The sequence below is a fragment of the Periplaneta americana genome, chromosome 14, assembly GCF_040183065.1.
Source record: "Periplaneta americana isolate PAMFEO1 chromosome 14, P.americana_PAMFEO1_priV1, whole genome shotgun sequence".
Lineage (NCBI taxonomy): Eukaryota > Metazoa > Arthropoda > Insecta > Blattodea > Blattidae > Periplaneta > Periplaneta americana.
Genome location: NC_091130.1, coordinates 18,045,852 through 18,073,637, shown reverse-complemented (window position 1 = coordinate 18,073,637; position 27,786 = coordinate 18,045,852). Strand labels below are relative to the sequence as shown.

Here is a 27,786-nt window from a genome sequence, read left to right as displayed (position 1 = left end):
AGGAGCTACGACATGATAATGTTTAACGGTGTAGCAAATAGATTCCTCGTCTATTAGCTCGGCAACGAAAGAACAAGAATGGAGAACGATACTACCTACCTAGACTTTATAGCGCCTTCACTTCCTAAGACGTAAGCAAAGAGGAGGAGTCACGCCGGAAATAACAGCGTCGCGACTATACTACTACTACTACTACTACTACTACTACTACTACTACTACTACTACTACTACTACTACTACTACTACTACTACCATCCCCTTGTAGTTTGTAATGAGTATTCAGTTACACTCTGTATATTAAGTTTAAATAACTGTAAAGTATAATTAGTATTCTTTCCTACTCGATCCACTTTCATAGAATTACCTTTTTATTTGGGTGAGTCTATAGTCGGTACAATGTACGTGAAGTACCAAATTGCAAATTCAACATTTTCCGCCCATTACTTTATCGCCAGTTTAAATCTAGTGATTTTCTAGCTGTTAGGTTCACTACTCTACTGGCAACATTTCCTCGAATACACACGTTACAGATATAACGATAGTTAGTCATTTTGGAACTGTTAGGATGACAAAATTTGAGATATGTCAGGCAAGTCAAGCTAGTGTAACTGAATTCCATCAATTTTATTCAGATGCAATATTGCGTGTAAATTTTATATCGCGATTATAATGTAACATAAAACATATTGGAAATGCAATAATTATAATTATTATTCCGCTATATAGCGAGTTGTATGTGAAGTTACTGTTTTAAGCCATGAACATTTATTAATATTAATCATTTAGGTTCAAGGTTGCTAGCATTGGAGTGCCATTCATCTTTTATCTTTGGTACCTCGCTATATTTTGTTTTGATATACAATCAAGATTCTTCGTCAGTGTTGCCATATCTAGCGATAAGTCGCTAAATCTAGGGAATTTTGAATCAGTCTCGGCGACAAATTTTGTAAAATACGATTAGCGACTTTTCTGCTGATTTTTATATTCTCTTCCACCTTTTTCTTTCTTTTAAGTTAAAACATTCAACTGAAGTCATGCACTTCATAGTTTTAGGAGAGGCATGAGTGCATGACTGAGTAGTCTAATGATTCATATGTGGAAGCCAATCTCATATATTTGTCATCAGGAATGAAACATGCTGATTCAGTGATGCTCACGGGTTAGGTCTCTCTCTCAATACTACTGCTCCAACACCCATAAACGGTGGCAACTTTGATTGACACGTGACGAGTCGCGAGCTGCAGCTGATTCTTGGTTCTTCCCCGCAACGCGGAGATTTTCCACTCCGAACCGACCCGAGGCTATTGAGTTTTGGAATTCTGTGCCGATAGTCCGTGTGAAGCAAGTGAGACTATAGTTTTTGCTGGTTTTAATATAGTGTAATATATATTTAAAAAGTGTTAGATTTCACAAAACAATTTGTGGTGCAACGCTTAAGTGTAAATTTTCAAATTTACAATTTGCCAGAAAGTGTGGTGTCAATGATTGGATCAAGTGCAGTGTATTCAGCTGTACCCACACCTTCCACCTCAACATCACAGTCGTCAACTCGTCAACAATACAACCAGACTCCGCAGAAGAGGGTGACGACGAGAAAATTATATTTTTCTCCGCATATGTATGTTTTTCTTATTTTTATTTACTGATATTTCATTATTAATTTTTAGCGATATTTCTGGAGATTTTTTAACAAACTTTGGAGAGATTTAGCTACTTTTTGTTGATAAGTTAGCGAGATTGTAGGACGATATGTTGGCAACAATGGTCAAGCTAGTGTAACTGAATTCCATCAATTTTATTCAGATGCAATATTGCGTGTAAATTTTATATCGCGATTATAATATAACAAAACATTTTGGAAATACAATAGGCCTAATTATTATTCCGCTATATCGCGAGTTGTATGTGAAGTTACTGTTTTAAGCCATGAACATACTGTATATTAATATTAATTATTTAGGTTCAAGGTTGTTAGCATTGGAATACCATCCATCTTTTATCTTTGTTACCTCACCATACATTTTGTTTTGATATACAATCAAGATTCTTCGTGGCCCCTTTCTGTGCAATTTCATACATAGTGAAATCACTTTACTGTGCTGACAGTCAAGCAAATAAATGAATGCACGCCTTGTCATGTTTCATAGATGCAGCACATCACCTACAAACACTGGCTGCCCCACATCCTGGGGGAGGAGGGCATGCGCATGCTGGGAGAATACAAGGGCTACGACCCCAATGTCAACCCCAGCATCTCCAACGTGTTCGCAACAGCTGCACTTCGCTTCGGCCATTCCCTTATCAACCCCGTGCTTAACCGCCTCAACAAAACGTTCGGGACTATCCCCGAGGGCGATATTCCACTGCAGAAAGCATTCTTCTCGCCATGGCGACTCGTGGAGGAAGGAGGTGTGGACCCACTGCTGCGTGGACTCTTTGCATCTCCTGCGAAGCTGAAGAAGCCCCACCAGAACCTGAACACGGACCTCACAGAACATCTGTTCGAGGTGGCCCATGCAGTAGCTTTGGACCTGGCTGCTATCAACATCCAAAGGGGGAGGGATCACGGAATACCTGGCTACAACGCATGGAGGCACGTCTGTAATCTCAGTGAGGCCCACACGTTTGATGACCTTCGGAATGACATCAGTAGCCAGTCTGTGCGAGACAGTCTGAAGGAGCTTTATGGCCATCCAGGTACGGCAGAAGTTTGGTTATTGTCGTTAATTCATAGTTGAAAACTTCAAGAGTTAATTCCAAAAATTCACTCATAAACGAAATGTTTGCTGGCAATAATTATTATTAGACATCGAATGCAGTGGCGTAGCGTCATTGGAAGCTAAAATGCTCAATTTCCCTAATTAATAACTTCAAAATAAACACAAAGTTTATGGACCAGATTCATTCATTCATTCATTCATAGTGTTCTGTCCAATTGCAGGTCTTTCACTGCAAACCCAGCATTCTCCAGTCTTTCCTATTTTCTGCCTTCCTCTTCGTCTCCTCATATGATCCATATATCTTAATGTCATCTATCATCTGATATCTTCTTCTGCCCCGAACTTTTCTCCCATTCACCATTCCTTCCAGTGCATCTTTCAGTAGGCAGTTTCTTCTCAACCAGTGACCCAGCCAATTCCTTTTCCTCTTTCTGATCAGTTTCAGCATCATTCTTTCTTCACTCACTCTTTCAAGCACAGCTTCATTTCTATTCTGTCTGTCCATTTCACACGTTCCATCCTTCTCCATATCCACATTTCAAATGCTTCTAGTCGTTTCACTTCACTCCGTTGTAATGTCCATGTTTCTGCCCCATACAGTGCTACACTCCACACAAAGCACTTCACTAGATTATTTATTGATTTTGATACAATTTATATTTATTATTTACACGTTAAATGTTTGAAGTTGCGGGTTCGATCCTGGCCCAGGTCGATGGCATTAAAGTGTGCTTAAATGCGACAGGCTCATGTCAATAGATTTACTGGAACTCCTGGGGGACAAAATTCCGGCACACCGGCGACGTTGATATAACCTCGGCAGTTGCGAGCGTCGTTAAATAAACCATAATTTGATTTGTTTACCTCTGATTGAGGTTCTCGCTGATATGTAGATCTGTTATTAGACAGTACATCTCACTTGACGATATGTGTCACAGGAAGAACAATTGTTTGCATCTGAAGTCTGATTAGTGTAGTATGTAACTAATTAGCGATGTATGCAGTGGATGGGGGAAGGAACTGGCCACCCTACCCCATTATCTCCTGACCTAGTTGCGTCATGAGTGATACCTTGTTGGTAGTACTTGTGAAGTTCAGACCTGTCTTCTGACAGTTGATCAAACAACGTTAAATGTTGTGGATGTGGATTTCTGATGCAGCAGTAAACATGAAGCCTGCACACTCTAGCTTCCTGTCCCTTCCTCTATACTACCTATAGACTGATTTCTTCTGTGTAATGCCCGCCCTCCTGATTTTCAATTGCTTTCTAACTAAACTACCGTCTGGAGTCGGACACTTTCGGCTATATTTTGTATAAAATATGCCTTCATTATACATTTAGGGTGAACTACTCCACACCATCGTATTAAATGTGCTTTCTTTTATTTGCTGACATACTTGTCAATCCACTAGATGCCTAGTAGCACCTGAAAAAAGTTGTTTGGTGTCCGACTTAACCTGTGAAAACATTCGTTATGTTACATATGAGGCGTTTAATTGCAAAATCAAATACAACACTAAAACATACCAGTAATTTTTCAGTATGAAGGAAAAACGTTTGCAAGGAACCAAGGATTTGCAACTAATACTATTCTTTCATCATACAAATCCATGTGATGTATCTCAGTGGCGGCTCTTGCATATTTCTTAAGAGGAGGAAAGAAGTTAATTGCGCAAAATGACACCTTTTTGAGAGAAACATGCTACAAATTAGCCTACATGCATACATGTAACACCAGGTAGTGTTAGGATTGGCCTTCTCTTTCGTATAGCAATAATCTGTTCTTGTAAACTGAGTTTCCTAAATTGTCCAAATATGTTTTCACTTCCATTCATTGCTGGATAATTGCACAAATTAACAATTACAAGGAAATTCACAAACTCGCAGCATTTTTAGAGCACACTACAGCATCACACGTGTTGGTAGAGACCAGCTACTAACATATAACCAGAACCGTTTTACGGAAGTGGGAATGAGAAATCTGTTAAGAAAGCGAGAACACTGCACCCACTCACATGGTCTGTGTTGTCACATGTACATTTTAAAAGTTGAGTATCACATGCTTTTGAAGAATGCCAGTTCTTGTAAAGTCATATTACCATTATTGCTCAAAGCTGCATTGGCCGATTAATTTTTTTGTGTTAAAAATAATGTAGTTTGGAGTACTTTCAATTTCAAATATATTTGTACAAAACTGACAACTTGGCTGTTGTCCTATCTAGTAGACAATGAATGGAAGTGAATTTCAGGGGCCAAAAAGATCTGCGATACTAACGTAGAACTACTTCCTCTTTGTTTTATATAAATCTAACTTTAACTTTCAGGTATCCTCGAAAGTTTCAAACCATGAGCAGTACCGGTAGCTTATATAAAATGCAATGAATAATATATTTTGATTTATTATTTTAAAAAAGTTTATATGGTGTTTTTCATAGCTTTGCGTTAAAACTGTTTTTATTGCGCCTCCTCCTAGATGTGTTATAGTCTGGTTGAATGCAGCATCTTTAGATGGCAGCAGTAGCGAGCTTGCTGCACGACCAGTCGGTTTCTATTTCCCGTCCATGACTGATTCAGAGGAGGATCTCCTCCCTAACTGTTCATTCGCTTGCTTTAAAACTCTACTTCTTTCTCTGGCCGCTAGTGCGCTGTTGTCTATGTGTGTTAACTGCAGGAAGGGAGGAAAGGATTTGCTTTCCTCCACACAAACAATCTCGCATCTTTCTCACAGTTTTCTAGTGGCACATGAGCGCGCGTCGTTTAAAACTCGATCAACCGAGGTTTTCTTATAGCTGTGAACTTAAAAATTATCGAATCTTCCTCGAATTTCAAAGCATATATTTCATTTGGTATTTACTTTCAAAAGAAGAAAAATGTGAGGAGAACGTTCCTCCCTTCCCTCCCCCGAGAAACCGCCACTGATGTATCTGGCTTTAGAGCATAACAGTGCTTTAGCAGTAGTAGAATCATATGAAGATATGAAATATAACATTAACTCATTTTCGAAAAAAAAAAAAAGTGATGTATCTGATTTTGCAACTACACACCTCATATATTAAATTATTCATATTAACTTAGTCTTTGTCACTGCGAACAGCAAACTTTTGCTGTCATTTCCACAGTCATCTCTACTTTACAGATGAAATTTGGTCATTTGTTACTTAATACAATATTGGTCCATATTCCAACCAATTACATGCTTGCATAACTTTCTCCTTGAGAACTGACCTCCCATGGAACTCTTTCAGGGTTACATACAGTCTGTTATTATAAAATGGGCATTACTCCTAAACATCCAACGTCTAGTTACAATTTTGAGCATTCTGAACTATTGCACAAGATTTCTCTTATTATTTAAATTACGGATACATTTGAAGAGTTTGGGATAATAGCCTGCTGTGACATTTATAAAACTCTGACTCTCTTATTTCTCAGTAAGGCTTTTTTATAAGTCTTCAGAATGTGCTGCTATGTATTCCTTGTTTACAGGAAATGTGGATATTTGGGTCGGCGGCATTCTTGAAGATCAGTTGGAAGGTGCCAAAGTTGGTCCAACATTCAGATGTCTCTTGGTAGAACAGTTTCGACGTCTCCGTGATGGAGATAGGTTGGTAATGCTTAGCACAGAAACGTGTGTATTTATTAAGTTTGTTTTGCAGCAGTTGCCAATATTTCCAACCATCATGAGCATGCGCACATCAATTTTACTGTTCAAGCAGCAATAACTTAAAACTCTGACTATTTGTTGATTAAAGTCAGGCATTCTTGCAACATATCAAACTGTCACTATATAAAGTTCAGTAGTAAATATTTTACGCTGTTTTTATTTTATTCATACCCAAACGGATCACCCTGTATTTTTTTAACTGTCTTGCAGGTTTTGGTACGAGAACCCATCGGTATTCAAACCAGAGCAGCTGACGCAGATCAAACAAACATCATTGGGACGAGTTCTTTGTGAAAACGGTGACGACATCACAGATGTGACAAAGAACGTGTTCATTCTGCCGAAGAAGCAGACTCCTGCATTCGTATCCTGTACGGAGCTGCCTCAGATTGATCTCCGGTTCTGGACTGAGTGTTGCCATGGTAAGCAGTGTTGCACCACGACTGTTACATCTTTAGGAAGGAAAAAATAACCATATAGGTCTTACTTTTTTCCTGATGTTTCTAAAAAATTTGAGTTACTGTATGTGTCAAAGTTGTTGAGTCTGATAACTTACGAAAATAATACGGAAAAGAGATTTGAGGCGGGGATGTTCGCTATCACTCATGTTATTTAAGATTATTTAGTGCGTCCTTAAAGAACAAATAAATATCTGCTTCAGGGAAAGGGGACGTCTGGATTGGTGATGATGATGAATATTTGTGCCCCATAAATTCTGTATTGAACATGATGAGTTTGACTCAAAGGGGGAGGTATACCTTTCCAATTGTATAAATTAAGTGTACCAGTACTTAAAACATTCATATCTGAGTGTATTTCAGTTCCGGTGGATTGCTAGGGATTGAAGAAGCTTGATCCAGTGAAGATGATGAGCAATGCAATCATGTCCAGACATAAGGCGGAACAGGCCAACTGATTCCTGACGATTTTTCCATTTTCCGTAGAGTTTCCGGATGTTTTCCCATTTCTTCCCCTTTGCTACATTCTCATTATCTTGTAGCTGCTAGTTTTTTGAAGGCTGCTTTTATTTCTGTTTAGTCAAATAGAAAAAAAGTTGTTACTACAGAACTATCATTTTCATTCATAGTGTTCTGCCCAAGGGCAGGTCTTTCACTGTAAACCCAGCATTCTCCAGTCTTTCCTATTTTCTGCCTTCCTCTTTGTGTCTTCATATGATAAATATATCTTAATGTCGTCTATCATCTGATATCTTCTTCCGCCCCAAACTCTTCTCCCGTTCACCATTCCTTCCAGTGCATCCTTAACAAGGCAGTTTCTTCTCAACCAGTGACCCAACCAATTCCTTTTCCTCTTTCTGATCAGTTTCAGCATCATTCTTCCTTCACCCACTTTTTCCAACACAGCTTCATTTCTTATTCTGTCTGTCCATTTCACATGTTTCATCCTTCTCCATATCCACATTTCAAATGCTTCTAGTCGTTTTTCTTCACTTTGTCGTAATGTCCACGTTTCTACCCCATATAGTGCTACACTCCACACAAAGCACTTCACTGGTCTCTTCCTTAGTTCTTTTTCCAGAGGTCCGCAGAAGATGCACCTTTTTCTATTAAAAGCTTCCTTTGCCATTGCTATCCTCCTTTTGACTTCCTGGCTGCAGCTCATGTTACTGCTTATAGTACACCCCAAGTATTTGAAGCTGTCCACTTGCTCTACTGCCTCATTTAGAATTCGCAAGTTTATCTTCTTTACTTTTCTTCCTATGACCATGGTCTTCGTCTTGTTAGCATTTATCTTCATTCCATATTGCTCACAGCTGTCATTTAGCTCCAGTAACATATCCTTTAGTATCATCTCCTCTTCTGCTAACAACGCCATATCACCAGCAAATCTTATACACTTTATTCTTCTTTCCCCTACTATCACTCCTCCCATGTTCTGAAAACAGTTATTTACTAAATCCTCCAAGTAGATGTTGAACAGAGTAGTGATAAAGCACAGCCTTGTCGTACTCCTCTTTCTATTTCACTTCCTTCTGACATTTCTTCTCCTATCCTGACTTTGGCTCATTGTTTTCTATAAAGGTTACTGAACAGCCTCCTCTCTTTCCAATTCACGCCAATTTTCTTTAGGATCCCCATCAGTTTATTCCAATCCACTATGTCAAACGCCTTTTCTAAGTCCACAAATACCACATACACTTCTTTATTCTTCTCTAGGTATCTTTCGCCCATTGTCTGTAGCAGTCCAGTTGCATCTTTCGTACCTTTTCCCTTCCTGAAGCCAAACGCTCTTCTTCCAACTGTTCTTCCATCTTAGAATATAAACGTCGATTCAATATTCGCAGAAGAGAACTATCCTAGCCCTAATTATTATTAGTATAGATTGGCGAGGGGGGAGAGAGCCCTCACAAATGTTTGTGGGGAGGCCACAATTCATATGGACGGCTCTGGTTACTGTAAAGCTGCTAAGAAAGTAGCACAAAGGGCCTAATTGCTTGCTTCACCTTCCATCAAATTCAATTCACCTTGGTACCATTGATACTGTGTTGCTTCAGATTGCAGCAACTCTGGACAGTTCAACAGCATCACGCAGCTGACGTCAGGGCGATCACGGCGCGCCCTGGACTACTCGTACCCCAGCGACAAGCCGGTGACAGTGACCACGCCCACCTACTCCAATCACACGCTGTCAACGCAGAGCCTCGACACAGAGGCACCGACTCTGGAGCCGCTGCTGCCAGACTCAAACGAGGTGGATGAAGAGAGGATAGAGGGCATCGAGAGCGCGCTTGAGGAGTTCCAGAAAACCATCAAGCAGCTGCGACGCAAGATCAGGAAGCTGGAGCACCACTGCCAACTGAACGGCAAGCACAATGGGAACCGCTGTCTGGATGCTGACGGCAACTGGCGCAAGAGTGGGGACACGTGGAAGAAAGACAGCTGCACGCAGTGCGTCTGCAAGGTGGGCTCATTGCGTTAATTAAGGTCATTCATCCACGAGGCAGACTTCAAAACGCACGTAAAAAATCTCGGAGTGCATTTCGAATCTAATCTCAATTGGGATACACATATTAAATATATCTGGTCATCATTTTGTTTTTACTAACATTTCTAATATTAACCTGGCTATACTTTTGGATTAACGGTTGAGAACCACAAACACTATGTTTCCCCCTTCCACGACCGGAGTTTGATGATACTAGAGTAAAATACAAACAAATCACTTTACTAGGTATAGGAGGGAAGAAAAGTAGTGCATCCATTTACGTAAACTAGGAACTATTACGATTTTTTAATTTAATAATTTTCGTTAGGTTTTTATTTACTCAAAATACAGTACAGTGCTGACCTTCTATGCCCGGGCCAGGTCGATGGCATTTAAGTGTGCTTCAATGCGACAGGCTCATGTCAGTAGATTTACTGGCATGTAAAAGAACTCCTGTGGGACAAAATTCCAGCACACCAGCGATACTGATATAACCTCGGCAGTTGCGAGCGTCGTTAAATAAAACATAACATTTTTTTTAAACATCTCTGTGTTCCTCATCTTTCACTGTTGCTACCTCTCGTCACTGGAACTCTCTGCCACCTGAAGTCAAGGGCTGCTGAACATTGAAATCTTTCAAATCCAAGTTAGAAAATTATCTTATGACGAGTTGCCAAACTAACTTACTATTATGACAAGTGTTGTATTGCATGTTTCCTCGTAGTCACTTTTTTTTTATATATTCTAGTGATATTTAACTTATTTTATCTTTTTGTTTTCATATTTCCCGATAATGATATATCTATAATGTGATAAGTTGAGCTATATATTATATAATCATAATTTTCCTTACTGTGTGTCCCTAAAAATATTGTGTTCATTTTATGCTTTGTACTTCACTACTTCCCAGCAGTATTTCATTCATGAACTCTATGCTTCAGATGCTAAGACAGTTTTCTGTCAATTCTTCAATTGCTGTGTTGGAGAATAAAACATTTTCAGAATGTTGTTTGCAAGTATTGTGGACACCAACAAACAAAGCTGACAGTGATCGTGTTTTATCACATCACATTATGGTGCTGTTGTTTCAGAGAGACGATGTAATTTGAAGGAGGTAAACACTGAACTGTTCACAATGTTATCTTTTGAGAATTGAAAGGTAGAATGCACAAAGTTTCCTTTGGAAAAAAAATTGATTCTAAATTTGAAAAAAGTAGTTGCTAATTTTTATGAAAATAGGTGCTTAAAAGTCAGGTCCCTAGGTATGACTATCATATTGTAGAATTTCATTTATGTGTGTTTTTTATTGTTGATATAGAATTGTTCTAATTGTTGCTCACATTTTTAATAAATTATTATTTTCGATGCCTTTGTTATAATCATGTGTAACGTCACATCCGAGCTATTTGAGATAACAGTATTTCAAATGTGTTGTTTGTTATTTGTTCCAGTGTACTACAGAAAAAATTGTGAGTACCTGGATAGTAAGTGATTATGACAACCTTGTGCCAAAACCATGAAACTTGATATTTGTGTCTTTGTTTATAGTAAGTGACTATGACAACCTACCATGAAACCTGATATTTGTGGCTTTGTTTATAGTAAGTGACTATGACAATCAGAGTGCTGCATTGGAGTTAAATCACTCACTTGAACTCGGTCGAGTGTCGCAGCCTCGAGTGAGATAAGATCGGCCGTGATACGCTCGTAATAAATAGAAGCACAGTACAAGGTCATCCACCGACATGTCTTATCTTGAATGGAAGGCGACAGATAAGATACACATATGTTTTGCTCACACAGTAAAAATAAGGCTTTATTTTCTGCATTTATGACAAACGTTTAATGGAACAGTCAATGGAACGTACCAAAACAGGAACATGAAGTTATAAATAAAATAGTATGAAAAACTTCGATATACAGTTATTATTGCTAATTAATAATTATTCATTATTTGATTTACCACATATATAATATGATAGGTCCATACATAGTGTTCCGCCTATATACTGCAACAATGTAGAAACGTTTTACAAAATATTATTGATATAGCAGTAGATTAATAACAATATTAGTACAGAGATAACGTCACAGAAAATATAATAAAACGAATAATCATGCTGCACAACTGTTACAGACGCAAAGATTGATACACTAATTATTAGAGATTATTATTATTATTATTCTTATTATTATTATTATTATTATTATTATTATTATTATTATTATTACTAGAAAACTTGATACAGTTCTTGCATTATCGTGATTGTGTTCTCCGTTTATAATAATTACATGTACATCCAATAACATCTATCAGATGTGGCAAAAACAAAATCACTCCTGTGTGGGGGGGAAAAAAAAAAAAAAAAAAAAAAAAATTACCTACAACATTTATATTACATTTTAAAGCAAGTTTTGTAGTTGTACTATGGAGAGGTTAGTTAAACACTGCAAAGTTTTGAAATGATAAACATCTATGATGTTACTACACAGTTCATCACTGTAACAAGAACGAATGTCTAACGCTCGGCTTATACCGTTCGAGGATTTATCACTCGTGACAATTTTACCCATCATGCATGTGTGCTACCTATCGGATTATGCTATGAACTACTTGGCGCTCGAGCGAAAACGTCCGATGCAGACCTCTGATGACAACCTTGTGTCAAAACCATGAAACCTGATATTTGTGTCTTTGTTTATACTAAGTGTCTATGACAACCTTGTGTCAAAACCATGAAACCTGATATTTGTGTCTTTGTTTATAGTGACTATGACAACCTTGTGTCAAAACCATGAAACCTGATATTTGTGTCTTTGTTTATAGTAAGTGACTATGACAACCTTGTGTCAAAACCATGAAACCTGATATTTGTGTCTTTGTTTATACTAAGTGTCTATGACAACCTTGTGTCAAAACCATGAAACCTGATATTTGTGTCTTTGTTTATAGTGACTATGACAACCTTGTGTCAAAACCATGAAACCTGATATTTGTGTCTTTGTTTATAGTAAGTGACTAAGACAACCTTGTGTCAAAACCATGAAACCTGATATTTTGTCTTTGTTTCACAGGAGAAGCAGGTGACATGCACAACGGAAAGGTGTCCCCATGCGACCTGTGCAACTCCAGTCCAGCGAGACGGAGAGTGCTGTCCCACGTGTGCATAACGTGTTCATAATAACGTGATACCGAGCGAGGGGATATTTTTAAAACTAGGGATACCACTACTAGTCAAACTATAAACAGGAGAGTGAGAGTGGGGGTAGTGACGCTAACACTTGAGTGTTTCTTTATGTGTTTACTAATTGTACAGTTACAGTTTAAGTGTTTTACTGTATTATATACAATATTTACCTTTTATTCTTCCTGCAGTCGCGCTGTTTCCAGCAATTGGCATGCCTAAGGCTGTCAGCTAGAAATAATGAGCTTAATGTGATCATTTTAAAGTACAATGGCTGCGTTCAGCCGGGACAGCGCTGAAATAGCGACAGCACTGAACGCCTTGCTGGCCGACAGCGCTGAAATAGCAGGCGCCATTTTTCGTAGCAAAATTTTTTTCGCTGCAAGCCTGCTGCTAGCCAGCGAAAGTGGAGGGGATAGGCAACAACCAATGGTATCATATATTCCGGAGTAGATGGAAACACAGCAGACATTTTGCAATGGTCGTTCAGGACCTCACAGCTGCTGTAACTCAACAAAAATGAATAGCTGAATTAGCACTGTCCCGGCTGAACGCAGCCAATTCCTTGAATTTCGTCCAGCAGATTGAGTTATTCGCTACACAAAAACAGAGCACACCTCTTTACCTGTTTAATTTTTTATCTATGATTTCTTACTCTAGTATGCCATTTTAATTTTCTAATATCAAAATGGAATTTCATCAGTTCCGTCTCCTTTCTTGTTGACTTCCTTTTATTTAAGGGCGTACCTTCTTTATAGCTCTGAATACACTTTAGACTATTGGCTTGTGGTGCTCGTCCTTATATTTTATACATATGGTTTCTCCTTTGTTAACCAGAGGCCTCAGCAGTCTCACAAGATTTTGGTCTACAAAGATTTTTATTGTTTTTTTTTTTTTTACACAGAAATAGGTAATTTAGCGTCTTTGTAATGTTAAGATAATACAAACCGGGCAGTTTAAAAATTCCGAAACATTGCTCGACCAATCACCAGTCCAAGCCCCATACAATCGCTGGCATTCCCCTCCATGAAATCGCTATGCTCTTCCTGTGTGCAGTCAGTCATGAGTAAGATTTCATCGAAGTAACAGTTGTGTTATGCAGTCATGAAAGATTTCATTAGAGAGTACAGTAGTGTTGTGCAATGATGAGATATTCACTGCGTCATCATAGGCCTGTATTTATCTTGAATGCGTACATCAAATGGAAAAAGAAGATTTTCGAGGACTGTGTTCCAAGGCAGCTCCTATTTCATCAATTTTTTTTTTTAGCACACAACACGTCAACATTTTCTTTTCTGGTCAACCACAGAACTTGTTTTATTAAACTTATCCACTAACTTTAATAAATTATTGTTTTTCGTGTTGGAACTGTGTTACCACGAATGTGTAATCAAGTGCAGAAAGATTTTCGAGGACTACGTTCCAAGGTATAACTCACGCAAGGAACGATTACCGAAAAACAGTGGTGACGTTACTGTCTGTTTTAACATATGTATGTAGGCATACCGAGGGAGCGAGATGCGTGGGCCGATGGAAGTACTGCCTCTTCCAAGAAGATGAACAGATGGGGACATCACCTGTAGAAATGAAGAGCGTAGCAAGAGAAAAATTCGAAGCAAATTAAACGCGCAACATTATGTTTACGAATAAAATAATGATACTCTGCGAGGGGAACGCTCCATCACTATATAATAAAATACACGCACTTGGAACAAGACACGTATTCACACGCAGTGGAACTGAAACTAAAACAGTAATGTAACTATCTCAATGCAAGATTGATTCTATCGATGTCGTTTCTCTTTCAACTGTACTCTTGAATATCACTCAAGTTATCTCGTGACCTTTCCTGTCGCCCGGCCTTCCTTATCGAATTGTTTCGTTCGCATTCCTGTCGTCGGTATTCCCTGCTTATGAGACCTATAGCTTCTGTTTCATCAAGTTTTTCTTCTATAAGTACATGACATGTTATCGTTTTCTTTTTCGGTGAATCACAGAACCTTTTTTATTAAACTTATCCATTAACTTTCTTCTTCTTCTTCTTCTTCTTCTTCTTCTTCTTCTACATTAGGCCTGTTTCCACATCAAGAGATCGAGTCTCTCCACCTTGTCATCGGACGCCCAACATTCCTTCTACCTTTAGGTTGGTAATGGATAAAATTAATGGAAGCCTGTAGGGTGGCATTCTTTCTATGTGCTGTAGCCAGTTAGATCTTAGACTATGAATTCTTTCTGTCAGATTAAAAATATTTAATTCTGTTCTGATCTCGTCATTATATTTCTTGTCTAATAATATATAGCCTGCTTCTGAACATAAGAACTTCATTTCAGCTCCTCTATTCTTCTTTTATTTGATCTGTTAAGTGTCCAATTTTCGCAGGCGCATGTCAGCATTGGTACTGCCATTGTTTTATAAAATTTTAGCTGTGTGGATTTTAGCTTTAATAAATAATATTGTTGATGAATATTTAAATACTTATATAGTCACAATCATGCCATGGTATGAAAGAAAAACTTCACAACCTCGAACCATGTCATGATTGTGACTATATAAGTATTTAAATATTCATTAATATGTCACATCAACGGACATATATACGTCACCCAACATCGTAAAATGAAGTTTACAATAATATTGTTTTTCGTGTTGGAATTGGGCTGCCACGAATGCATACATTAAGTGCAGAAAAATGTTCGAGGATTACGTTCCAAAAAAGCTATTTCATCAAGTTTTTTTTTTTCTTCTGTAAGCACATGTCACATCATCGTTTTCTTTTCTGGTCAGTTACAGAACCTGTTTTATTAACCCATTTATGCCCATAACTTTTTTTTGTTGAATATTTTCATAATTTTCGCACCGCCACATGAAACTGAAATGGGAGTTAATTATTGTGCTGCAGGCTCCTTTGATTCTTCTAGTATACACAGCAATGAAATAAAAGTTAATTTTGTAATTCATTTCTTTGCATTTTTGCAGAACAATAATTAATGCAGAATGTTGCGAAAACGCAGCACTAGGCAGATATGGGTTAAAATTATCCACTAACTTTAATTGAAACCTTGTTTTTCGTGTTGTAACTGGGCTGCTATGAAATTCACGCCCAAATGATTGTCTTATTCTGCCACACAAATTTCTGCACTTGATGTACGTTTTCAAGATGAATATACGACGACACAGTGAATATATCATCACTGCACAACACTGCTGTACTCTCTAATGAAATCTCACTCACTACTGCACAACACAACTGTCTCACGCCGATAAATTCTCACTCACGACTGACTGCAGTCAGGAAGAGTGTCACACTTTCATTTAGAGGAATGCCAGTGATTGACCAGTAGGCGAATGTTTGGAGATTTTTGAACTGCCCACACTGTAGATAGCAGGAAGAGATTTGGGAAGAATATTATGACAACTGAGATTTTACCTAGAGAGACTCGGTAAAATACAGAAATCATCATTCATCATAACTGGCCTTGAGAATTGTACAAAAGACCCTTTGAATACAAGTTTTATGAAGAGACAACATATTCATTAATTCATTAACTGCAATATATTTTATTGTAATTATATTACTCATTCTACTACATACAATATTTTTTACAGAGAGTATAGGTTGATATATATTTTCTTGCAGTAATGTTCAAACGATCCAAAAGAACACCACTACAGTATATTTTTTATTTTTACAAAACTAATACAGGTAATCAACATAATATTTCAAATGCATATTTGCTTAGGAGTATACGTATCTTCTCTTCAAATCTCTTTCTTGTTAACAAGCCACATTGTGCAGATAATTTAGGTAATTTTTTTTTTTTTTTTTTTATATTTTGATTCAAATTGACTTTTTAACTTAAAACATGTTAATTTAGTAAGAAAAAAATCAAATTTTAACATTTATTTCTTGTGCTTCCATTTCAACATACGTACAAATTATCTCGTACTGATCCAGCTTCTTTTTTGAGCTCTTGTGCTGCGTGATGTGGGGCTAATATGCACTAGGTTGCCAATGCATTGCTACCATTAGTATCCATTTCAACATTATATACAAATTATCTCGTACTGAATTAGTTTGTTTTTTGTGCTGCGTGATGTGGGGCTAATATGCACTAGGTTGCCAATGCATTTCTACCATTAGTATCCATTTCAACATATATACAAATTATCTCGTACTGATCGAGTTTGTTTTTTGAGCTCTTATGCTGCGTGATATGGGGCTAATATGCACTAGGTTGCCAATGCATTGCTACCATTAGTATCCATTTCAACATTATATACAAATTATCTCGTACTGAATTAGTTTGTTTTTTGTGCTGCGTGATGTGGGGCTAATATGCACTAGGTTGCCAATGCATTTCTACCATTAGTATCCATTTCAACATATATACAAATTATCTCGTACTGATCGAGTTTGTTTTTTGAGCTCTTATGCTGCGTGATATGGGGCTAATATGCACTAGGTTGCCAATGCATTGCTACCATTAGTATCCATTTCAACATTATATACAAATTATCTCGTACTGAATTAGTTTGTTTTTTGTGCTGCGTGATGTGGGGCTAATATGCACTAGGTTGCCAATGCATTTCTACCATTAGTATCCATTTCAACATATATACAAATTATCTCGTACTGATCGAGTTTGTTTTTTGAGCTCTTGTGCTGCGTGATATGGGGCTAATATGCACTAGGTTGCCAATGCATTTCTACCATTAGTATCCATTTCAACATATATACAAATTATCTCGTATTGATCTAGTTTGTTTTTTGAGCTCTTGTGCTGCGTGGTGTGGAGCTAATATACACTAAGTTGCCAATGCATTGCTGCCATCAGTATCCAGTCACTTGCTGTTCAGTTAAGTAACTGGAAACCATTCATTCACTACAGGTCGTAAATTGAAAGTCTCTTCCAGTACTGTCATCTGTTTTTGTTCTATTTATCTTTCTTTATCTCTATACCTTCGTATTTCCATATTTTCTGAGTCGTTGTACTAGTGTTCATTTTCTGAGAATATTTTGTCTAGTTCTGTTTTTAAGTCAATACTTTTGCTTTACTACACAAAGAAAATTATTTTACATCTTTTCTTCTAACATTAATCTGTTAACAGTGACTATTTCTCTTTCTTTTTTTTTTTTTTTTTTTCATTAAAGCTTAACTTCGTTATATCCAGTGAGGGAAGTGAGATGGTATGCGACAGTATGGAATACCGTCACTGGTTTCTATGGCCAGAAAACATACCATTAGAGGAAAATGACATACCGTCACTGAAAAAATGTGATCGTAAAAATTTGTTTCTACATTTCTACTATCTGTTTGCTTCGTAAATCTAAACCACAGCATTCTGGAACTGTATTCATTGTGTATTAATTTAGACACGCTTATTTGATAAGCTCAACCCCTGGAATGCTTACAACGGTAGTATTTCAAGTATAGAAAACTGTGGTCTGTAGCTTGTGGTGGCCATTGTTGCCAATTTAGTGACTGTGTCATTTTTTTTTGTTGCACTTTTTATTAATAATTAAGTAAGGCACTTTGAAGCTTTAATATTATTTTAAGTGATAATTCTCAAAGGACATTGTAAAATGATCTAGTAAATAACTGAAGTATCTTGAAATTATTTTATTAAGAAATTTAATGTGTTGCGTAAACTTCAAAGATTCGCGTTACTGACTGCATGAAACAATTTATTGCATACATCATTTATGTCTATGTTGTAAGGGAGAGGTATGCCTTTTTTTTAAATCGAGGTATGCCTGAGGAAAACCTTGGGGTAGCATACTGCCTCAGATTTTTCCCACTTCCCTCACTGGTTGTATCAGTATTTACACAGCTACAATTTTATAAAATTGTATTTATGTTTCCCTTCTTGATTTTTGTTGCATATTACTGATTTATGAATAAGAAAATATTTCCACCCAAATCAGCCGAAAGTTTGATGAAATCTTGTAAGTTGAATAGCTGGAAATAAAATCAAAATAAGAATCAATAATGAATGGCATCACCACTCATATGTGTAACTTCTAATGTGCACGAGATAATTTTGCATGTTTTTTCTTACTGACGTCTGCTACCATTAGTGTGTTTCCAGTTGCTGGCATCAGATGTTATAATAATAATAATAATAATAATAATAATAATAATAATAATAATAATAATAATAATAAATTTAGCCCGTACACATCCCGTAAGGGCAAGGGCCTCCTGTTGTCACAGGGAATTGCTCATAAGTAGACTCCTAAGGTGAGTGAGTCCTTGGGAGCTTGGTCATATTACTGATATTTCTTCGTTTCACTGTTCCTGACTTCCCTCTTCGATCATTTCTACGATACTCATCCCCCACACTTCCTCATATCACTTCACACGAATTACACTCACTGTCGTTGACTTCCTGTCCTATCTGGTGCTTGATGATTCATGTTTGGTGCCAGCTGCCTCCATACTTCTCTATCTCGTGCCACTCTCGACCATTGACTCCCCGCTCTGGTTCTGAAGTAGTCCGCCTATCTGGTTTTTTGTCGTCCCACGTGCCGTCGTCCTTCTCTCGGGTCCCACATTGTGGTGCGATTCGTCCATTTCTGGTGATCCATACGTGCTACGTGGCCGCCCCATTTCCATTTTAGGTTTTCTGCCCTTTCTACCACATCGCGCATTTTTGTCCTTCTTATTTCCTCGTTTCTGAGTCTGTCTCTTAGTGAAACATTTAGGATCTTCCTTTCCATTCTCCTGTGACAAATCTGTAGCTGTTTTAACGTAATATAATATCTTAGCGTGGAAAGCACCAGATATCTCATTACATGTCTGAAATGGGTGCTGGCAGTGGCTGCATTGGCATTCTAATGCTCTTAGCTCTAAAACTGTAGCAACTTAGTTGACCAAATAGTTGAAAACCGTCCTTGCTCTATACCAGGGATTGGCAAACTTCTTAACATGAACACTTTGATACTCTTTCTGACACACTATAAAATCTGTTTTACTAACTATAAATTCTTCTTCATGTTCGTCATGATGATAATTTTCATCATCACAGTGACATTCATAATGAAAATCAAAATCATCATCAATCTGTCATGTGTTAGGCATGGTGGTCTTCCTAACATTTCAATGTTACTCAACTTCTGGGATACTGTACTGGTAGTACCCGTTTAGAACCTCTTAAGTTAAGAGGTAGAAGTTTTGTAATTCATAATTACAACTTCGAGATAAGTTCAGAGAAAAATCTGCCTATGAAAAATAGAACTCGACTTTTTAAGCACCGTATTCATTTTGTTCTTGAAAGAAATTTCACATGTCATTATCCGTAATTCAACAAAATTTTATGTTCAGTTGCAGCCTATTTGAGTGACTGTTTCATCCATAAATGGAGTAATGAAACATTTGGCTAATCTGTTAATTAGTCAAATGGTTCCGCTAGAAAATATAGGTCTAATGAAATATGCCCCTGAAATTATTTTACTTCTCCTGAAACATTTATTGAAGATAAGTTAGTTATACCCTTATTCCGAAGAGGTCTTCAATAATTGTCTCTGAGAAAATGATTTTCTATGCACAACTCCAGAAATTGATTGAGATCTCTCTGTGTCTTCCTGGAAGTAATGCTTCAGTGAAGAGAATTTTTTCTTCAATGAACATGCCCTCCCAAAAATATTTGAGGGGTTTATTTTGTGTGAAAATCATTAATTATGTGTCAAGTAATCAGGAAAAAAATCATTTTTAAAATTTGGATAAAAACTGAAAATTTTTCTCACAAGGGTAGATAAGTATACTCTACTTTTTTTCATGGAGTGCAGTTTCATAGAAAGGACTTTACCGACAGACCTTCTACTGCCCACTACTAATTGGTTGTCATAAATAAATGTCTTCCTTACTGTGACGGAAATCTTGTCTCCTCTTGTCAGTAACCAATCACAACCCTCATTCAGAAGAATTGACAGGCTCCCATCAAATCCGTGTGGAGGCAGAGTTGTCGCATCTTTTCCGAATTCCAAGAATCCCGTCAGTCTCATTTCAAGGGTCACCAGGATTGTGGCAACTGTGCAATGTTGGGACGAGGGGACAGGATGGAATTGTCAGAGGTGTTTGTGTAGGAAGTCATAAATCTGTAAGTGGGTGTTCAAAGGAGCCACCGAACTGCACTCCTTGAAATAAAATAAGGTATACCTTATAAGGATCATAAAAATCGATAATTCGTAAGGTAGGCTACTGGTACATAATTTATCACAATATTGTTAAAATATGTATTAGAACTTCAGTCATTTACTGGGTATTAATAACGAAATTAATTTCATGTTTTGTACAATAATAATACTTTTTTTTACATGTTTTATAAAGAACTCATGAGCCAGATGAAGTAGACTTGCAAAATGTAGTTTGCCGAGCCCTTTTTCTTCTATCATATTTCAGAATAACTTTCTTGTAGGACAGATGTTATATTTTCGTAGTTGAATTCTGTTATACATCTTGATTACACAACTTTTAACACTATATCACTTCGGGAAACACGTATTATGTGTCTTTCACGTGTTAAATTTTACATTACCTCATTAACCATCTTCAGAAGATGGCCGATAGCAGGCTGAAACATGTTAACGAGGTAATGTAAAATTTAACACGTGAAAGACACATAATACGTTTTCTGAATTCTGTTATTAAAAAAAAACAGCTGATGTTGTTGATATGATTATTATTAATTCATAAAGGATCATAATTCATCAAATTATCAAATCATAAGTAGCAATAGTACTTTGTATGCATTTTCCAATACTGTAAGGTAATGTTTTATATTGCGTGGCATGCTTGCTGGACACAGCGCTCTGACGGAAGGCTCTTTAGCTTCTGCTGTACTGTACGTAGAGTGTCTTCACAGCCCATCGCTGTCTTTCAGTTTCAAATTGAAGAGGTCTAGCAGGGCATCTAGTTCAGCATGGTAACAATAGTACTTAGACACATCAACTTTAGAGAGAGAGAGAGAGAGAGGAATCAATTTTTGTTGGAAAACTCTTATAGATTAGGGGTGGCCAAAACTTCTCATATCAGAAAGTACCGTACTCAGTTTACAACATTCTTCTCCCCATATTCTTCTCAGTTTCCCTGATATTTCCATCTCAGTCTTTCCTACAGATTATTCCTCTGTCGCATTTAGGAACAGGTTGAGCATTAACCTAGCATTGGGAAAGTTTGATTTTGTGTTTATCTATGTGGGACAAGAATCGATATATTCATTTTTAAAACTTGTTCTTTAAATTGAGCATCATTTCATTACACAATAATTTTTTTTTGTAAATAGTATACGTAATGGAGATTCATTATTTATTTATTTCCAGTGCAGTACAAGAAGCTTGAAATTGCTATTACCGGTATTTGAAATATAAAAAAGTATAATAAACGACTCCAACAGAAAGAAAAGACAATAAAAATGCTAGAATATGGGTGATATATCTTAGCTTATCTTAGAAAGCATATTGAAATGTTCAGATAGTCAATATAATATGATATAATATTGTTTTATTAATTCAGTCTAATTAACATATCACAAATATAAAAAGTCAATGACACTTACCCATGTGAGTGATCATTGTGTACTATACAAATATAAAAATTAAAAGTTAAGCAAACGTTTTCGCCCATCGGGCATCATCAGGCTTTTTTACATACAATATCTTGTACATTTTGTCTCATATTGTGGAACGAATGATTAATCACAACCTTTTTGATAATGAAAATAATAACTATTTAATATTGACTTATGGTAATTAACATTCTAAAATTAATGCACAGATATGAAAATTTAATACATAATAATGGTATAAATAAATGATATAAAGGCGGCCGGGTAGCTCAGTTGGTAGAGCAGCTGGCTACGGACTGGAAGGTCCGGGGTTCGATCCCAGGTGGTGACAGGATTTTTTCTCGTTGCCAAACTTTCAGAACGGCGCCAAGGTTCACTCAGCCTTCTATAAAATTGAGTACCGGGTCTTTTTTTTTTTTTTTTTTTTTTTTTTTTTTTTTTTTTTTTTTCCCCCCCCTTACATTAGATTAGATTAGATTTATTTATTTAACCTGGTAGAGATAAGGCCGTCAGGCCTTCTCTGCCCCTCTACCAGGGGATTACAACTATAACATGAGCAATAAGGTTACAATTAATATTAAATTTACAATTACAATTACAATAAAAATTAAAGTACGACAAGAATACCTGATTAATGAAAGCTAGACATTTTATCATAGAAGTTAAGAACAAAGAATATTTTTGTATTTACTAAATTACAAATTAAACCTACAATAACAAAATTCTATAGTGATGAAATTACCGGATATTGAGATATTTTGTGGTAGATTAAAAGAACTATTTACAAGAAACCATGTCTGAACGAGTCTCAATTACTGACCAAGTGCCTAGTAAGTTTGCGTTTGAATTCAATTTTATTTCGACAGTCCCTGATGCTAGCAGGTAACGAATTCCAGAGTCTTGGCAGGGCTATTGTGAAAGAGGATGAGTATGAGGAGGTGCGATGGGATGGTATTGTTAGTATTGTTTCATGGCGAGAGCGTGTGTTCAGATTGTGGTGGGAAGAAAGGTAAGTGAAGCGAGACGACAGGTACGAAGGAATAGAAGAGTTCAAGATTTCGAAGAGAAAGAGAAGTGAATGTAAATTTCTTTTCTTATCTAGTTTAAGCCAACCTATTGCTTCCAGGGATGGGGTAATATGATCATATTTACGAACATTGCTTACAAAACGTACACACAAATTATGAGCAAAGGGGTAAAAGGCTGTCAGAGCGTGGTGCCGACCACACCATCTCATTCTAGTGCCGAGGTCATGGAAAGCATGGGGCTCTACCTCCATGCCCCCCATGTTACGGGGATACCTTTACCTTTTATAATGATATAAAATTGTGGATGCACTGCAGTGTTGTGTTTAAATTATAACATCATGAAACTGTGAGCATGATAAAAACATTTCATTCCTCTTTAAACTTCATAATTTCATTAATTGGATGTTTTGCTGCTAGTCTTGTCTCAATGGTTCATTACTTGTTATGGTGAAATCAATATTTAAGATCGTATGTACTGCACAGGTTATCTGTGTTGACATTTACATTGAGACGACTTTTGAGACTAGGTTTTATGATGAAATGCGGTTGAGTTAGTTACGATGATCTTGCCGACTGAATGTTTTTATCATGTTCACAGTTTTATGATGTTATAATTTAAACACCACACAGCAGTGCAGCCACAATTTTATATCATTATTATGTATTAAATTTTCATATCTGTACATTAATGTTAGATTGTTAGTTACCATAAGTCAATTTTAAATAGTCATTATTTTCATTATCAAAAAGGTTCCACAATAAGAGACAAAATGTACAAGATATTGTATGTAAAAAAGCCTGATGATGCCCGAAGGGCGAAAACGTTTGCTTAACTTTTAATTTTTATATTTGCATAGTACACAATAATCACTCACATGGGTAAGTGTCATTGACTTTTTATATTTGTGATATGTCAATTAGACTGAATTAATAAAACAATATTATATTATATTATATCATATCTTAGCTTGCTAATATAATTTAAACAACAAAGTGTCCTTTAGAACTGAGCAGTTGTGGAAATGGTCAGCTTCCATTTTTGTTTATCCTGTGGATTGCAAAGAAGACAGTTTGGTGTTGTACATTCTCAATGCATAGAAAGCGAAAAGCAAAACAATCATGGTTAGTGTACAGTCGAAAACTGTCACGAGTGATGAGTACGGTACCGGTACCGGTAGTTTATTTCTTCAGGTAGGAATAGAAGGATTATTTCACTGCCTTAAACAACAAATTTAATTAAACAAATGTAATTTCATATGTATATGAACATTTAAAGTTCATTCCCTTTATATTCTTCTTAGATATTTAATAACCTTAAGGCAGATTACCGAAAAAGATTTATGAATGGATTCCGATAGGAAGACAGACATATCTCCGACCTTTGAAACATGTTGTGTCTAGACATGTTTCCAGAACTGGAAATAATAGTAATAGAACCTCTTTCTATTGTCATAAAAGAGAGTGTGTGTTTCAAGTTTTTCTGTAGGTACCAGCCCAGATGGATAAACTAAAAAGCAATTTCAGAATCATCAAGTTTATCAGTATTTAATTGTTGACTATTCTGCTCAAGTACGATAATCTGGAATAATTGAGTGGGAGTCCCACAGTTTGGCCACCCCTGTTGTAAGTACTGATGATAGTAATAAACGCACAGGCCATTTTATGAAGAGAAAATCAGTGAAGGTAGACTTGGTTTAAAGAGGGTTGCCAACTGTTGTTCTTGTTCTCATATCTTATATTGACTGCCAAGATCCAGTATGAGATGTAACAGGTTGTTTCTGGTTTTTAATTCATTCAGTTAAATGCTGTTGTAGTCTGACTTATTTAAATGCCAATACCTACATAACCTCCTGAGACGTTTTTTTGTTTTATTTTTATAGTTCATTTACAAATAGTTGAAACACGCATTGCAATGATTGAAGCAATCTTCTTGTGCTTTCTGAAGTTCCAAGAGATGTCAGGAGCTTGACAAGCACAGAAAAGAACTGATTGATAACGACTTTATCTAGTGGCAAATTGGCATTGAAAATTACTGCAAGCAAGATATTATTAAAAAATTGGAAATTCTTTGCAAGAATCAAGACCACCCTCAGAAATGTGCAGTTGCTAAGTTCAGATTACTCGCGAAGTATCTGCATAGAATTTGATTATATTTTTCATCCCTGTACCCATTTTATAACCTTCAAAAAGAAATGGCTCAAAATCACCTCCTCCGCCAAAGCATTTGTTATAAAAAAATCTATAAAATAAAAATATTGGAGTGCTAGACAACCGGAACTAATGGATCTACTGCCAACAGTTCAGCATTACCAACAACATAATACAATAATTATTAAGTTACTACTGGCTACACACACATACAGACGAATGTAATTATAATATTAAAACATACGGTACAGTTTTATAAATAGCGTAGTCTGTTAATCTTAAGCATTTGATAGGTTATATTAACAAAAAAAAAAAATCTGTTAGGTATTCATTGCCAATAAAGTACTGACTTGCATGGTTTTAATCTGTAAAATTGAATACATGTAGAATGCGCAAATTTTGTAATAAATTTAAGACACAAGAATGGAGTACAGTAGGCCTACATCAGTAGTGACAATGAGACAGAACTCCAGAGAAAACTTTGCAAGAACGTTAATCTTTAAAATAATTTTAGTAAAATACGTAGTAATGAATATTTGTTCATGAGCAGTTAAATTTAAAACTCTTTTGTTACCGTATATAGGTACAAAATATCTAACAAGTTACACAATTGATAGTTTAAGTACCGATTTATTAGTACTGGATGTCTAAAAATATATGAACCTCTTCTGATTGATGCAGCACTTCTTTACGATTTAAATTTTCTTAGATTTAATACATGAAAAATTAATTACAAACCAGAAAGACGATAAAAAGCAATTAACAACCAATAAAAGCCTTATCCAGAAATAGTTGATGTAAAACTTTACTGAACTGATTTATTTTTAATACCTCAAAACGTTCGCAGATATTTTGGAAACATGATTTCTAGTAATTACTGTACAGTAATGTCTTACAAATTTAATTTCAAAAATTTTAAGGATGTTATAGGAAGAATTTTGTCATACTTGTCCTGGTATTATTCTGAATGAATTATTGAAACCAACAACACTGAAAACCTTTCTGAAAAGCTGGAATTCAAACTGGGTACCTCCCAAGTAGGAAGAAAGTGCGCTGTTGTGTTGATGAACTTTAGCTCTTTTATCTTTTTGCATGCGAGAAGTGGGACGTATGTTTGTGACTCCGTGTTGTGCACGGAAGCAACGAAACGTTAATGATTTTTTATTCCTTAAAATTGGCAACCCTAGATGATGTATTGATAAGGAAATGATTGTTACTGCATTGTAGTTCTTTCCACTGACTAGATTATTTATTGCTCGCCCCATCTAGATGTTGATTTGGTGTTGGACCATTCTGTATGATGTAACACTGCCATGACATCATTTTAATATAGCTTATAGTATTTTTTTATTTTTCTGGCCATGTTGAACAGCTATGGTTCTTAATCTTTGGCCCATAGAACATAAAATAGTACAATGGTAGTATCATAGATATAATGTAATGATCATAAATACATTCACTCCATTAACTCACATCAAAATCAACTGCTTTTAAGTCGATTTATCTTTCATTGTACATTCAAACACACAAATACAAAAGTTATCTTTGAATATTTATGTACCGGTACATTGTCTAGTAATGACTTGGCATATCATAAACATTTACGTCTTTACTGATCACTCGATATAAATAAAATTGATTTGTAATGGCTGAAAAAAAATTCTTTGTGTGGGCCATTAAGATTGAGAACTGCTGTAATAGGTTGCATTTTCAATTCCTTACATTGTCCCATTCCAAACCTAGACTGGGAAAAACTATATTTGTGTCAAATTTTATTGTATTTATGTTACTCTATTGTTATGAGGAGGATGTATGATCATTTACACCATCATGACATTGTAGCCACTTGCAAAGAACCTGTGGTATATTTTATTCATTGTTTATATCTGTTATTTGTATTATTTCTATTTCCATCAGAACCTTTCATGAAACAGAATGTATATACATGTATTTGGAAGGGAGTCAAAATCTCTGATGGAAAATAACGAAGGACATAACCTAGTAAAGTGATCTGAATTTTGGTAGTTAAAAATTGATTCATTCTCAAAACCTTACTTTCAGATTGATTTTTGAAGACAGAGAAGACTTTGCTACTTTTTTCAGAGGTTAAAAAAAATGAGAGGTAATTTAATATGATACATTTTTGCTCATTTTTATGTAGTCTTGAAAATTCGGATAGTGTCTTTACAGAAGAGAAATGGGATTTGTTAACCCTGGATGAGTAACATACAATTCTAGGAACACAATAAGTAACGTGGGGTATTATTTTACCCCTATTTAGAAACAATAATTTAATTGTTAGAAATATTTCAAATTTTATTAAAAACAGATGAAAAATGCAAATTAGGAAGTGAACAATCAATTATACCTGGATAATTAAACCATAGGTAACAATAAGTCATTTAAATTTGAACATTGTTGAACTACAACATTTTTTTTCTGAATTCTGAATCACTCTCTTGTTTATTGTTTCATTGTTGTTTTTAAGGTTTGCACTGCAGGCATAATGAAACTTTGTGATCTTG

At 36.1% G+C, this 27,786-nt stretch overlaps 1 protein-coding gene across 1 annotated transcript in view; it reads left to right on the top strand.

Annotated features, from left to right (window-relative positions):
• Positions 1-27,293, top strand: part of Pxn (Peroxidasin) — a 216,704-nt gene extending 189,411 nt beyond the window's left edge. The window contains exons 20-25 of the mRNA XM_069845069.1: positions 2,149-2,698; positions 6,209-6,326; positions 6,597-6,808; positions 8,902-9,308; positions 12,408-22,489; positions 23,279-27,293. Coding sequence (XP_069701170.1) covers positions 2,149-2,698; positions 6,209-6,326; positions 6,597-6,808; positions 8,902-9,308; positions 12,408-12,503 — 1,383 coding nt within the window. The 3' untranslated portion in view covers positions 12,504-22,489; positions 23,279-27,293. The remainder of the gene's footprint in view (positions 1-2,148; positions 2,699-6,208; positions 6,327-6,596; positions 6,809-8,901; positions 9,309-12,407; positions 22,490-23,278) is intronic.
• Positions 27,294-27,786: the final 493 nt, after the last annotated feature.